The sequence below is a fragment of the Gekko japonicus genome, unplaced genomic scaffold, assembly GCF_001447785.1.
Source record: "Gekko japonicus isolate JY-2015 unplaced genomic scaffold, Gekko_japonicus_V1.1 scaffold5648, whole genome shotgun sequence".
NCBI classification, from domain to species: domain Eukaryota; kingdom Metazoa; phylum Chordata; class Lepidosauria; order Squamata; family Gekkonidae; genus Gekko; species Gekko japonicus.
In genome coordinates this window covers 16,222-30,533 of record NW_015171672.1, presented here as the reverse complement: position 1 = coordinate 30,533, position 14,312 = coordinate 16,222, and the positions used below count along the sequence as shown (strand labels likewise).

Sequence of the window (14,312 nt, the reverse complement as noted above, 5' to 3'; positions counted from 1 at the left end):
ATTCCCGACTCCTCCACTTGCAGCTGCTGGAGTGACCTTGGGCAAGCCATAGTTCTGTCAGAGCTGTTCTCTGAAAGACAGTTCTGCAAAGAGCTCTCTCAGCCCCACCTACCTCACAGGGTGTCTGTTGTGGGGAGGGGAAGGGAAAGGAGTTTGTAAGCCGCTCTGAGACTCTGAGTGAAGGGTGGGATATAAATCCAATCTCCTCCTCTCCTCTAAGTTGGCTTTGAGTTGATAGCACATTCTGCCACTAGTTTTCAGACAACCCCTGGAAGGTGTCCTGTTCAGAAGAAGAGGAGGAGGAGATTGGATATATACCCTGCCCTTCACTACCTGAAGAAGTCTCAGAGCGGCTTACAATCTCCTTTCCCTTCCCCTCCCCACAACAGACACCCTGTGAGACAGGTGGGGCTGAGAGAGCTTTTTCAAGAACTGCCCTTGAGACAACAGCTCTGAAAGAACTTACAACTGACCTAAGGTCATACCAGCAGCTGCATGTGGAAGAGTGAGGCATCAAACCTGGTCCTCCCAGATTAGAGTCTGCACTCTTAATCACTACACCAAACCGGATCTCAGGAGCAAGTCTTGAAGGGAGCGTAGGCTGCCCCGGCTAACGTTCCATGTATGTCCAGAGGCATCACATGTGAAAAACAGATAGTGCTGAGCAGATGACATTAATATTTTCAAACAGCTTGCAGCCATAAAAACACGCTGACATTTTTACAAAGCATAATGCAGGACTTCTCTGTTTTTTTAGGACCTGGAAATTGTGCAACGGCTATTGTGATGTGGTTCTGTTTTCATTTACAAGGCAGTGCAACAGGCTTTCAAGGACAACCCCCTCTTGTCTGACGAAGCACCAATCTGGTGACAAGTCCATTTCCTTGGGGCCTGAAAAATTAGCACGCAAAGCACAGCAGCAGTATTTCTGCTGTGAATCACAATTAAGTATTCATGGGGCTCGGAGGCATTTGTTCCACGAATGGACTTTCCTGTTTCATGGAGAGTGCATGGCGTCAGTTTGTTCTTTGGGGCCGTGAGGTTGCACCTGGAGCGGGGGGGGGGGATCCTTTGTAACCATGACGATGCTTTGTATTCTTGGTGCTTGGGTGGGGGGGGCAACAGTGGGAGGGCTTCAAGTGTCCTGGCCCCACTGGTGGACCTCCTGATGGCACCTGGTACTTTTGGCCACTGTGTGACACAGAGTGTTGGACTGGATGGGCCACTGGCCTGATCCAACATTGGCTTCTCTTATGGTCTTATGATAGCACCCATAACCTGACATGAATTCTGAAAGGGTGGGACCGCGTTAGGTTCCGTACAGCCTAATGAATCCTGGTATGCCATTTCAGATCCGGGGAAAGAGCGAAGGCGCTAGAGGTTCAAATACTTGTGCTTACTTATTCAAGGCTGTGGTCAGACAACAGGCTTGGTGCGGTCTGGCTGCGCCTCTAGTGTCTCAGGAGCTATTTGTTCCAGAAGGTTTTGACCAGACATGCCGCCATAATCCAGCCTCATCCTGTGACCAACCGATCAGATTACTGCTGTACGGTCACCATGGAGCAGGTGGGCAGGCAGGCAGCTTCTTTTTTAAAACGTCTACTTTGTGCATGCGCAGAACTGCTTATTCGCCAGGGGTGAATATGTGGTTATGCGCATATTGCTAACTATGGGGGGAAATAGCGGTCAGGGAGTCAAGCTGGGCTTTTTCTACCAAAAAAGCCCTGGATTAGATAGATTCATGAAGACGGGGTCCACCCGTGGCTACTAGCCATGGTGATTAAAGAGAACCTCCACGTGGTAATTAAAGAGAACCTGTGCAGGCAAGGCGGGATATAAATCAATAAATAATAAATAAATTCTGAGGCAGTGGACCTCCGAATATCAGTGCTAGGAGGCAGATGCAGGGAAGGGCTCTATGCCCTGTTGGTCAGCCGTCCATACTGGTTGGCCGCCGTGTGAGACAGCACGCTGGACTGGGCAGATCACGGATCAGATACATCAGGGACCGTCTTATATTCTTCCGTGAAACCTCTTCACAGGATCTGATTTGTCTGACTCTGCGAATTAGACAGCATTTGACCTGGAAGTAATTTCCCCCCTTAAATCTTGCAGATTCTGCTTGTCTTCCCCCCCCCACCCCCAGGTTGCCAGCTCTGGGTTGGGAAATACCTGGAGATTTTGGGGGGGTGGAGCCTGAGGAGGGTGGGGTTTGAAGAGGGGAGAACTTAATGGGGTGTAATGCCGTAGAGTCCACCCTCCAAATCAGTCATTTTCTCCTGGAGCACTGATCTCTGTTGTCTGGGGGTCAGCTATAATAGCTGGAGATCTCCAGGCGCTACCAGGAGCTCGGCAAACTCAACTCAGACCGATTTAGCCACTCACCCTCCCACGGGGGGCCACATATAATTAAAAAAAAACAGTTTTAAAGGGGTAATATAAGCACATCTTTCTGAGCATGTTCAGAGTGCCTTTCCCTCCCCCGTGAGCAGTGTCCCCCCCTGCTCTATGATTTAAGGGGAGTCCCAAACAAGAGGCAGGGGCCCCACACAGGACTAAGATGGGGCACCTCCCGTTTTAAAAAAAACAAGCATCGCTCCCATCGCCCCTGACAGTACCGACAAGCAGGGCTATTTTTGGGCAGGAACACACAGGAATGGAGTTCCGGCTGGCTCCCAAGTTGGCCACACCCAGCAGGAACTCATTAGCATAATAGGCCACACCCAACAGCAGAAACTCATTAGGATTGGCTACATTAGGGGTGTGTGGCCTAACATGCAAAGGAGTTCCTGCTACAAAAAAAGCCCTGGGTTTGGACAACAAACAAGGTAAACAGAATAACAAGCAAAAGGTGGGTGTGGCTGGATGACCACACTTCTGGTAACATGGGGGTGTGGCCTAATATGCCAATGAGCTGTGCTATCAGGGGTGTGGCCTAATATGCTAATGAGTTTCTGCTGTTGGGTGTGGTCTATTATGCTAATGAGTTCCTGCTGGGCTTTTTCTACAAAAAAAAGCCCTGCTTAGGACCAAATCCAGGATCCTCTCTCCCCTGGTAGGTTCCGTGACCATCTGCTCCACAGCACAGACGAGTGACCTTGATGGATATAACATGTTTGTTCATGTGTTTTAGAGTGTAGCTACCCTGTGAAACCCGCACATACTTTTAGTGGTGCTCAGTGGATTCATTTAAGAGGCTGTGATTTATGGATTCTTGAAAGAAGCTGTGACATCCGCATTGGGATGCAAGTCTATACCTTGCAAAATTAAGCTCTAAAACATCAGCCGCCTTGGAGAGGGCCAATAATTATAGCTCCAGTTTATGAAATGTAAATTAATGCACTGCATAAAACAAGCATTTACCAGCTCCGGGAGGGACATTTTGAAAGGAGGTGATAAGAAGACAGCGTTTCTGCCCTCGCTCTGGAAATGAAATGCTAAGGAGGCCAGGCTTGCATCCTACAACTGCAGCTCATTTTGAAAACTGTCATCTGCACTTAACTAAAATTGATCTCACCAATATGTGCTAAAAATAGCACGGGGGGCGGTGGAAGGAGGGAGGGAGGAAAACTCCTCTCGACAATGCCTCTGTCCTATCTCTGCCTGCAGGCTCTTCCAAAGGAGGGAGAACGCGGGAGAACGCGACCTTTGCAAAATGCTCTCCCAGAGTGCAGAATAATGAATAATGCTTCACGTTCCAGCAGCTCTGAAGCAGGAATTGATTTATTATCCAGATAACGGGTCTAAATGTTTCCTTCTGTAATGCCGCAGCAAAGGTGCATGGGGGGGGGGAGCTGGTGCTGGTGTTCTTTTTATGCGGCACACGGCCAGCATGAAATGTTGGTTTTCAGAACAAATCTTATGGGAAGCGTACAGGTGGGGGAATCCAGTGGTGGAGGTGCCTTCCAGGGACTAAAAACAGTAGTGTTGCCCAGCAGTGTTCCCTCTAAGCTGAGTTAGTGTGAGCTAGCTCACAGTTTTTTAGCCTCTGGGTCACACATTTTTGTCTTAGCTCAGTAAGGAGGGCTCCAGAGCAAACTAAATGATGCTGTAGCCAAATCGCTCGCTCACAACTTTAATGCCAGCAGCTCACAAAGTAGAATTTTTGCTCACAAGACTCCACAGCTTAGAGGGAGCATTGGTTGCCAGCTCCTGGTTGGGAAATACCTGGAGATCTTGGGGGTGGAGCTTGGGGAGGAGAGAGACTTTTATGAGGTATAATGCCATAGAGTCCGCCTTCCAGAGCAGCCATTTTCTCCAGGTGAACCGATCTTGGTTGCCTGAAGATCAGTTGTCATCCCAGGAGATCTCCAGCTACCACCTGGAGGTTGGTAACCATAACAAACAGTAGTCTCTGTCGTTCTTAACCACTACACCAGGGGCGGCCAAACTTGCTTAATGTAAGAGCCACACAGAATAAACGTCAGGTGTTTGAGAGCCACAAGACGTGAACAAATATTACACACATTTTTATTTAACAATATGCACATTTGCTTGTTATTAACTTCAAACGAGACTGTCAAAAATAAAAACAAAAGGGGTAAAAACAGACACTGATGATGATATTTATTTGTCTGAGAGAGAGAGGGAGGGAGAGGGAGAGAGGGGGGGAGAGAGAGAGAAAGAGGTAGAAAGAGGGAGAAAGAAAGAGGTAGAAAGGGGGGAGGGAGGGGGAGGGAGGGAGGGTGGGAGAGCATGCCTCCGCTTCCCCAGCCGCCCTGCCGGGAGCCACACAGTATGTGTGAAAGAGCCGCATGTGGCTCCCAAGCCACAGTTTGGTGACCCCTGCACGACACCAAACTGGCTATCACCCAACGTAGTCCTAAATAAAGCCAGCTTCAACTACCTCTTCAGGGACAAAAGTGAGGGGGCCAGGTGCATCTTTCTGGAGAGACTGTTCCATAATCATGGCCCTGCGCACTGCAAACGCCCTCTCTCGTGTAGCCTCCGACAGCTGACACGTTTGTTTCAGAATGTCACCCCAAGACCCATACTAACGAATTATGGGGGGCTTAATACACGGAGCTGCGGTGGCTCAAGTGGTTAAGACGCTGAACTGCAGGCTGTAGAAGGTCAGTAGTTCAGCAGTTCAAGACCCGGGTGCCGCAAGACGGGGTGAGCTCCTGTCTCTAGTTCCAGCTCCTGCCAACCTAGCAGTTCGAAAGCAAGAAATTGCAAGTAGATAAATAGGGACCACTTCGGTGGGAAGGTAACAGCGTTCCGTGCGCCTTGGCGTTTAGTCATGCCGGCCACATGACCACGGAAACGTCTTCGGACAGCGCTGGCTCTTCCGCTTTGAAACAGAGATGAGCACCGCAACCCTAGAGTCGGATTCGACTGGCTCTCGAGCAAGGGAACCTTTACCTTTTAATACACGGAACCAAGCCAGGACAAACACCTACTAAAGGCACACCTTTAAAAGCCACGAGCAGTCATGTACCTCACCTGGCCCCAGTTTTGAAACGGCACAAAGGAGGTCGTAGTTGATGACAGGCGTTGCATCGCTGACCGGCTGCCAGCCGACGGGCGGCGAGGCGGGAGGGGAGATGAGGAACTGCTTGGCTGGCTGGGGGGGCGCCAGATGTCGCTTGTCTCCGTCAGTCTCTGAGGTCTGGACCTTTTAGAAGAATGAAAAAACTTGTTTCAGTGGGGAGAAGACCAAAAAGGCTAAGGCAGAGAACGTATTTGCAGATAAATGTCAGGAAGACAAGACTGTCATTTACATGACTATGTCTATATCATAGTCTGCTGTTATTTATCGTATGGCGGAGTTACACACAGGAAGCATAATATAAAATACGTAACCACGTTGATACAATGGGTATGCAGACCAACTGGACAATCCCCCTAAATACTAATATCTAGATTTTCAATCCACTCAATCTGTAATGTATCCCGTTCCGACCACGTGGCTGGCTTGGGCTCCACGCGGTCAAGCGCAAACATCGAGCTTCGCTCAGGGAAACAATGGACTAAGCGGATCCTAGCCCATGCCCATCTGAGGGCTAGTTTCCCAGCTGAGAGCCTATGGAACTCTTGGCCACTGTAAATAACCTATTGGAATGTGTGGGGGGTGTGTGTTCTGGGTGGTGGTTTCACGGGGAATATAAGCCGACCTGCGAGCCGGCTAAGGTTGTCTTGTTCTTCACTAATAAAAGTACGTTAGCTGAAATCACTCGTCTGTCTGCGTACTTTTCACAATCGCAGCTGGGGGAGAGTTCAAAGAGCTCTGTCACATCTCCCTGGAAAGCATGACGCTCACATTCCTGGGACAGATGGAAAATAGTTTGGCGGCCTGCACCACAATCACATTCAGGTCCTGGTATTTTGCCCCATTTAAGCAACAAGTCTGCACAACTTCCCAACCCTGTTTATATTCTATTAATCATCTTCCATGATTTATGTGGCAAGTCAAATCCTGAGGGCCTCTCATTGGCGTTTATTAGGTTATGCATATTGGGTGGAACTACTGCGATGCTCTCTACATGGGGCTGCCCTTGTCCCAAATCCAGAAGCTGCAGTGAGTGCAGAATGCGGCGGCCAGGCTGTTACTGGGTCTCTCTCTCAGGGAGCACATTCAGCCTGTGCCGAAAGCACTGCACTGGCTACCTAGAGCATACCGGGTTCGCTTCAAGGTGCTGGTTTTCACCTATAAAGCCCTATATGGACAGGGGCCGGCATACCTGAGGGACCGCCTTTCCCCGTATGTTCCCCAGAGAGTACTGCGGTCAGGTTCACAAAACCTTCTTGTTCTCCCCGGCACGAAAGATGCCAGGCTGGCAGTAACCAGGTCTAGAGGCTTCTCGGTGGCAGCTCCACTTTTGACACACCAGGGCCTTGGAGGCCCTGTGGGACGTATCAAAATCCCGCAGGGCCTGCAAGATGGAGCTCTTCCGCCCAAACATTTGAGTGAGATGCCACATTAAACGGCCACCATCAAGCCGATTAATTATCCCCTACAACCTACTCATGGCCGCCTGCTTTAACATCGGTGCCCATATTAAAGAACTATACACTAAGGAGCAAGACACCAGCTGCTGAATTCCCCTATGGTGATCAATAGGACAGTTTTTACCATCCTATATATTCTGTACCTCTGAATAATTTTTATGATTTTAAATTGTTCAAATCAATGCTCCCTCTAAGCTGCAGAGTTCTGTGAGCAAAAATCCTACTTTCTGAGCTACTGGCATTAAAGTTGCAAGCAGGTGATTTGGCTACGGCACAAATTAGTTTGCTCTGGAGCCGTCCCTTCCTGAGCTAAGGCAAAAATGTGTGAGCCGGAGGCTAAAAAACTGTGAGATAGCTCACACTAACTCCGCTTAGAGGGAACACTGGCTTGAATTGTTTTATTGTTTTATGATGCCAATGGGCCTGTAAGCCACCCTGAGCCTGCTTTGGCAGAGAGGGTGGGGTATAAATGGAATAAATAAATAAATAAAATGGATTGCATCCACATTCGCAACCATTCATTCCCTAGATCGAAATTCTGCGATTGCAGGATTTGTACAGATCTTATTGCTGGGTGTCGGGGGACTTCGTCTGGATAGGCCTGCGTCAGCTGTATTCTGCTGGGTCACACCCACTGGAACTTACATGTGTGTTCCGTTCAGCGGGTCCCCCATTCAGAAGGCTTACTGCACAAAACAAGGGCAGGACTAGGAACCCCCCCCCCAAAAAAAAGTTGGAAGCTGAGTCATGATAGTAGAAAGATACCCAGGATGAAGCAACTGTCCCACCACCTCTCTTTCTATGTCGTATCAATCTAGAATTTTTTTATCCCAGCTGTCCTCCAAAGGAGCCCGGAGCAACGTACACAGTGTTCCTTTCCTCATTTTATCCTCACAACAACCCAGTGGAGCAGGCTCTGGGTTGGAGTCAAACTAACTTGTCCGTGGGTCGCAAGGATTTCCACCCACAGAACGTGAGTTTCCCGCTTCCCCTCTCCTGCGGCAGCCCCAAATCCACACCCCCCCCAATCCTGTTCCTGGGGGAGAGGGTAGTCTTGGGAACAGGATTGTCAGGGGAAATTTCAGGATGCCACAAGAGAGGGGGAAATCGTGCTCTGTGGGCAGAAATCCTTGCACCTGTGTAAATGTCTAGTCTGCATCCAAGCCACTGTGACTACACAGCAAGGTTCACAGCAGAGTAATGTCTCCCAGATCCCAGTCTAGCAGTTAAAAGCATCACCCCAGACCGGCTTCCTTGTCCTGCATAATCTTTTATGTATCCGATCTGTCCACCTACTTTTTCTTTCCATCCTTTCCACCCTGTCTCTGCTCTGCAGAGAAATACACAGCCCCACAAGAATTTCTCCTGTAAATGCTTTTTTCAATCATTTTAAAGCATTTTTTTAAGGCGTGCGTTCCTTTAAACAGAGTGGGGTGCCGTAGTTGACTAACTCCCGCACTGAGCAAGGGGGTTGGAGCAGGTGACCTCTAGGATCCCTTCTAATTCTGTGTCAAGAAACTGGTGTCCTTTAAGGGAGTTTTTCTGCCTACATGTCAGCTTTCTTGACTACAGAAGTCATCACTCCCACCTGCCGGCTTGTCATCAGAATTGTTGCTTAGGCTGGCAGAAGTGACTAACTTGCAGCAGCTGAGAACTGCCATCTAAAGTGGCTGACAGCTTGCAATTTAGAGATCTATCCTGGGAACAGCTTTCTACTGGCTAAATGGCTTTTCTTTCTGCACTGAGAAGTTCAGCCCCACCAGAAAAAAACATTTGCCCCAGAAGCCACAAAATCCTGGCTATGGGCCTGCTTTGCCTAGTTTGGACTGGAGGCTTCCAGAATGTGCTATCCTCTAAAGTGGAGGCAACCAAACTTTCATCCACCCCAAAGGAGAGCACCTTTTGAACTGAGTATGTCTATATACCACACAGGTTCCCATGTGTTGAAAAGTCAGTCACCATGACATCACAGAACACCATCGAAGAAGAAGAAGTAGTGGTAGTTGGATTTATGCCCCGCCCTTCACTTGGTGTCTTAGAGTGGCTTACAAACTCCTTTCCCTTCCCCTCCCCACAACAGACACCCTGTGAGGTAGGTGGGGCTGAGAGAGCTCTGAGAGAACTGCCCTTGAAAGAACACCTCTGACAGAACTATGGCTTGCCCAAGGTCATCCAGCAGCTGCAAGTAAAAGAGTGGGGATTCAAACCCGGTTCTCCCAGATTAGAGTCCATGCACTGAGATTGGCTCTCAGTAAATACATGTGAACTGTGAAGTTGTAAAGTATGGCTACTGACCACAAGTGTATCCAAATTCCGGTCATCTATGGTCTTCTCAGTTTACCTCAGTGAAAACAACTGTTTGGAAGCACTCACCCCAGTTAAAGAAGTACAAGTGGGGGGAACCACGAAACTCATGGAAGGATCACACTCACCACCCCCCATCGCTGTCCGGTGCAACTCCCTTGGAGTTCAGCCACAGCGGCAGTGATGTCTGGGAGCTTCTCTGAGCCCGGAGGGGCTGTTGGCCACCACCAGGCCTGGAGCAGCTCTGAGCACGGCCAGGCCTGGAGCACTCAGACCCACAGCTAGGGTCTGAGTGGTTCCCAGGCTGCACCACGACCAAGGCCCAGGCCGGCCAGCAGCCCCTGGACTCCACCACTTCCATGGCTGGGCTCGGAGCAGTTCCCGGGCTCCACTTTGGCCATGGCCAGACCTGCTGGCAGCTCCCAGTCTCAGCCACCGTGTCTGGACCTGCCGGCAGCTTCTAAGCTCTGTTGCCACTGCAGCAGCAAGCACCAGGCCCTTCTCCAGCTACTCAATGGTAAGTGTGCTTTCTGCACATGTTCAGAAAACACTTTATTTAATTTAGGGGAAATTACCCCCCCCAAAAATTATTTTTTTAGCTTCTCGGATTTTTTTGCAAACCGAGAAGGTCTCCCAAATTTGCAAAAAATCTGTTTGGGGTAAGCGTGGCCCCAATCTGCAGGTTTAGCTATCTGCAGATGGGAGCCACACTTGGGAAATAGATATATAGACTTCTGGTTTATGGCGACACGCAGGCAGACGCATCTCCCAGACGTCCCGGGGATGCAAACTGCACACCCACGTGTAGGAGGGGCCCCCCTGGAACCTTGGTAAAAGGCTCCTAGCCAGGGGGCTTTTGAGGCGCGACCTCTTCGATGGCGAAATGCCGGAGAATTGAGGCGCTCCTCCGCCCCGAAGGTCCTGCCGCTGAGTGACCATATGGTACGAGTGCTGCTGACCGGGACAAGCATTGGAGATCGGGCAGAATAAAAACCGATGCTGAGCGAGGCCGGATGGGCCAACAACGAACTGTGAGTTGGGTTGAAGCGAGCATGAATATATAAAAAGAAAGCTGCCCCCTCCTAAAGAGCCACGGAAAAGCAAGCGGTGGAGGGGCTCCTCCCAACCGCATAGATGAAACATGTGCAAAAAGAGGGGGGAGCGAAAAAATAAGCGCTTAAATCTGTTTTAAGAGACTTACCAGAGTTCCGATAAGCGTTTGGGCGAATATCAGAGACTTTAGCAACTTTGTGAAAAGTAAACAAATCCGAAAAGATGGTGGGGAAGAAACCAGAGAAAGAAAAGCTGTTGAAACCGAAACTAGTGGGTAGTCCTCGAACGGAAGAGACTACCGGGCTCTCAAAACTGTTGGCTGATTCCTTGCGCCCTCTGCTGGATGAGATGACTAATATCAAGCAACAACTGTCAATAATCGGTCAGAGTTTGGCATCACAGCAGTTGCAATTGACTCAATCTTTAAAAGTAACGGAGCAAATGGAAGAGAAGGTGAAGGAAATGGACGCCAATACTAAAAAAGTTAAGAAAAAGGTGCAAAAGCTGGAAATGAAGCAAGCCACAGAAGAGTCAAAACTTTTACAGCTGCAAATGGAGAAAGCAAATTTGGTCCTTCGGTTCCAAGGTGTCCCGGAAATTAAAGGAGAGAATCTGAAGCGACTAAGGCAATAGCCCCAATGACAGATTTGACAGCGGAATACCTCTACAGCAAGATGGATGAGGTCTACAGGTCCTATTCCTCATACATCAAGAAAAATAATCTGGCTGGGGAAATAGTAGTCAGATTCTCGAAGAGACATGTGAGAGATGCTATCTTGAAAGCAACTATGGGAGCACCCTTGAAAATTGGGGACAACAACATCAGGATTTAAGATATTCCATTTGACATAAGACAGAAGAGAAAGAACTATAAAGAATTAATCCTTTTCTTACAAACAAATGGCATCAGTTAGAGATGGCTAATTCCAGAAGGCATCATTTTCAAACTCCACGATAAAAAAAAAAGATTGACTCTGTTTTTAAAGCACGTGACTTTCTGCGAACACAGCTCGGGGAACCAAATGAGGACAAAAAGGAAGAAGAAGAAAGCAAATCTGATGGAGAGTTGGACTCGGGGTCGTCGGACGAGGACTCCCCCTCTGAAAAGGGGGCGGTTGCCCCCAAATGTTCATATAAACTGAGGATTAGAAAAGATAAGAACAAATAAGGGCAGAAGGACTCTGATTTGTGCCTTTAAAAATGCTGAAATAACCTGGGGATGCTCTGGGGATTTCTTTAAACAGTTAAAGGGATGATTAATTGATAAGTAATTTAGCATAACTGACTATGTTCATTGTTTTACTAGCTTTTTAAAATAATATTGATACAAGCTGATGTATTGATCTCCTACTCTTGGGTTTTTAGTTAGTAGTGGGTCTTTTTCTTTCTCCTTAGATGTAGTTCCCCTCCCTATATTTTCAGTTATAGTTTGTAGTTTGAAAAAAACCCAATAAAAATTCTGATTAGGGGGATCCCAAAAAAAAAAGGAAATAGATATATAGATTGTTATCTCTTACAGCAAAAGTGGATGAATAGAATACCTCTCATGCCATTAATCTACTTTAATACTGCCAGTAAGGAAAGTATCTTACATATAATAACAACAATACGATGTAACATTTTAAAAAATTTGGACCAACTAAATTACCACAAGTAATCTATCTATCTATCTAGTACTGCTCATATATTGATAGCCCTGGGCAGAAAATAAAATTATAAAATAATGCCTTACTTAGTGTTATATTAACAGAAGTACTGAGGAAGCTTTTGAGTTTTCCAGAACTCTTCAGGCTAGGTTTTCTGAACACACATACACACAAAGGGGAGGGGGGGGTGAGATGTTTCAGAGCTCAATAGGAAAAATGAGAATTTTCCATCGTGTCCTCTCCACCCCCATCTTTACCTTTGTGGTTTGTGTTGTGATGTTTTGGTCGGTCCTAATTATATCCTGCCATGGGGGTTTTCCCCCCTGAAGGTCCAACCATTTCCCTCAAACTAAAAAAGTTCTTACCTGCGCAAAGTACAGTTTTAACTTCTTCCCCCGAAACTGCGTTTCATGAAGCTCTATCCTGGCTCGAGCAGCCGATTTTGGGTTGCTGAAGTTTATCCGGACCCGCCGAAAACTCTTAAAGAGCTGAAACGTCACACAGTCGTCATAAGCACGGAATAAGCCCTCAAATTTGTCCTGTAAACATAAAATGATTCTGGTCACCTTCGAAGCCCACGCCGTTTTTGTTTTGCCTTGTAAATTCCCCATAATACCAGTCTTTTGCAACTGTACCAATTTACAGAGATATACTAAACGTGGCCTACATCCACGCATCTCTATACATGCAGAGGTACAGGTATAGTCTCAGTCGTGAAAGGCAGTGTGGAGGCCATACCAATTTTGTATGACCAGTCGTGGCTGGCCTCACCCTCCATATTGTGTGACTTTTTCTCTTTGTTTGTTCTATATGGGGCTACAGACCTGACCTATATGGCCCAGGCTAGCCTGAATCTCATCAGCTCTCAGAAGCTAAGGGTCAGGTCCCCAGCGAAGGCACTCGCCACACACGCTTTTGGCACTGTAATGCTTAATTGAAGATTTGCTGCTGTAGGTACAAGAATCTTTGTTAGGACTGAAGGAAAAGGCGGGAACTTAGAGGTTACAGGTAAAAGTGTAACATTCCACAGTCACAGACGACCTACCCCCTAGTGTTTCTATGGCAACACAGGCGCCCTATCTAACCTAAGGGAGCTGTGGTGGCTCAAGTGGTTAAGACGCTGAACTGCAGGCTGTGGAAGGTCGGTAGTTCAGCAGTTCGAGACCCGGGTGCCACATGACGGAGTGAGCTCCCGTCTCTAGTTCCAGCTCCTGCCAACCTAGCAGTTCGAAAGCAAGAAATTGCAAGTAGATAAATAGGTACCACTTCCGTGGGAAGGTAACAGCGTTCCGTGCGCCTTGGTGTTTAGTCATGCCGGCCACATGACCACGGAAACGTCTTCGGACAGCACTGGCTCTTCGGCTTGGAAACGGAGATGAGCACCGCTACCCTAGAGTTGGACTCGACTGGCTTTCGAGCAAGGGAACCTTTACCTTTATCTAACTTAAGCTAGGCACAAAGATTCACCAAGGTCAGTCTCATGTAGGGTTGCCAAATCGGGCCGGGGGGCGGGGAACCCCCTGCTTCCGCGGCCCGATTTCCAGCGCAGGGGAATTCCGGCCCGGGGGGAACCCCGCCCCCCAAGCTGCGTCACCAGAGGTGACGCAGCCACGTTGCCGACGCTGGGGGCGTGGCTGAGCTCGTCGGAGGGGAAAAACGTATGGTTTTCCCCTCCGACGAGCTCAGCCATGCCCCCAACGTCAGCACGTCGCCCGTCACTTCCGGCGACGTGCTGCCGACCGCGGCAACGCTCCCCCGCCGCGGGGGGAAGAAGATTTGGCAACCCTAGTCTCATGAGAACTGATACTTGGGGCACAGCTTCAGGAATAATTATGACTAGGCCATGGAACTAGCTAATAAGATTTAAAGGTACTTTTAGAGACAATTCCATAGCTAAGATATGTGTTGTTGTTCTTTAAGTAGGTGGAGGTGTTGCCAATCCAAAAACAGAAATCAAAAAGTGCCTTTTATTAAGGTCAACTAAAATAACATAAAATGAGCTTTCTTGTTTCAACTTGTTTTAATGATGCATTTGTGTATTGGTTTTAATGGCTTTTAAGATGAGATTTTAATGGGTATATTTTTAATTTGTTAGCTGCCTTGGTGGTCATTTCTGCCCCAAAAGGAGGGGTAAAAATCTTGTTAATAATAATTCCTCTTCCTCAGCATCCTCCGTGGATTGCTTTGCTGGGTTAAGAGTCTTTGTGGTTAAGAGTCAAATCTTTTTTTATCATACTTTGTAATCTGCTTGCCAATTGACTTTATCGTTCTTATTCGTATTTGCAATCTGCCTTGAGTGCCGGTGAGAAGAGCGGACTATAAATGAAGACGGTAATAATGATGATGATGATAACAATA

At 48.0% G+C, this 14,312-nt stretch overlaps 1 protein-coding gene across 1 annotated transcript in view; it reads right to left on the bottom strand.

Annotated features, from left to right (window-relative positions):
• LOC107117843 (calcipressin-2) overlaps positions 1 to 12,493 on the bottom strand; it is a gene marked incomplete at its 5' end in the record, with an annotated part of 16,512 nt that extends 4,019 nt beyond the window's left edge. The window contains 2 exons of the mRNA XM_015420008.1: positions 5,446 to 5,617; positions 12,320 to 12,493. Coding sequence (XP_015275494.1) covers positions 5,446 to 5,617; positions 12,320 to 12,493 — 346 coding nt within the window. The remainder of the gene's footprint in view (positions 1 to 5,445; positions 5,618 to 12,319) is intronic.
• Positions 12,494 to 14,312: the final 1,819 nt, after the last annotated feature.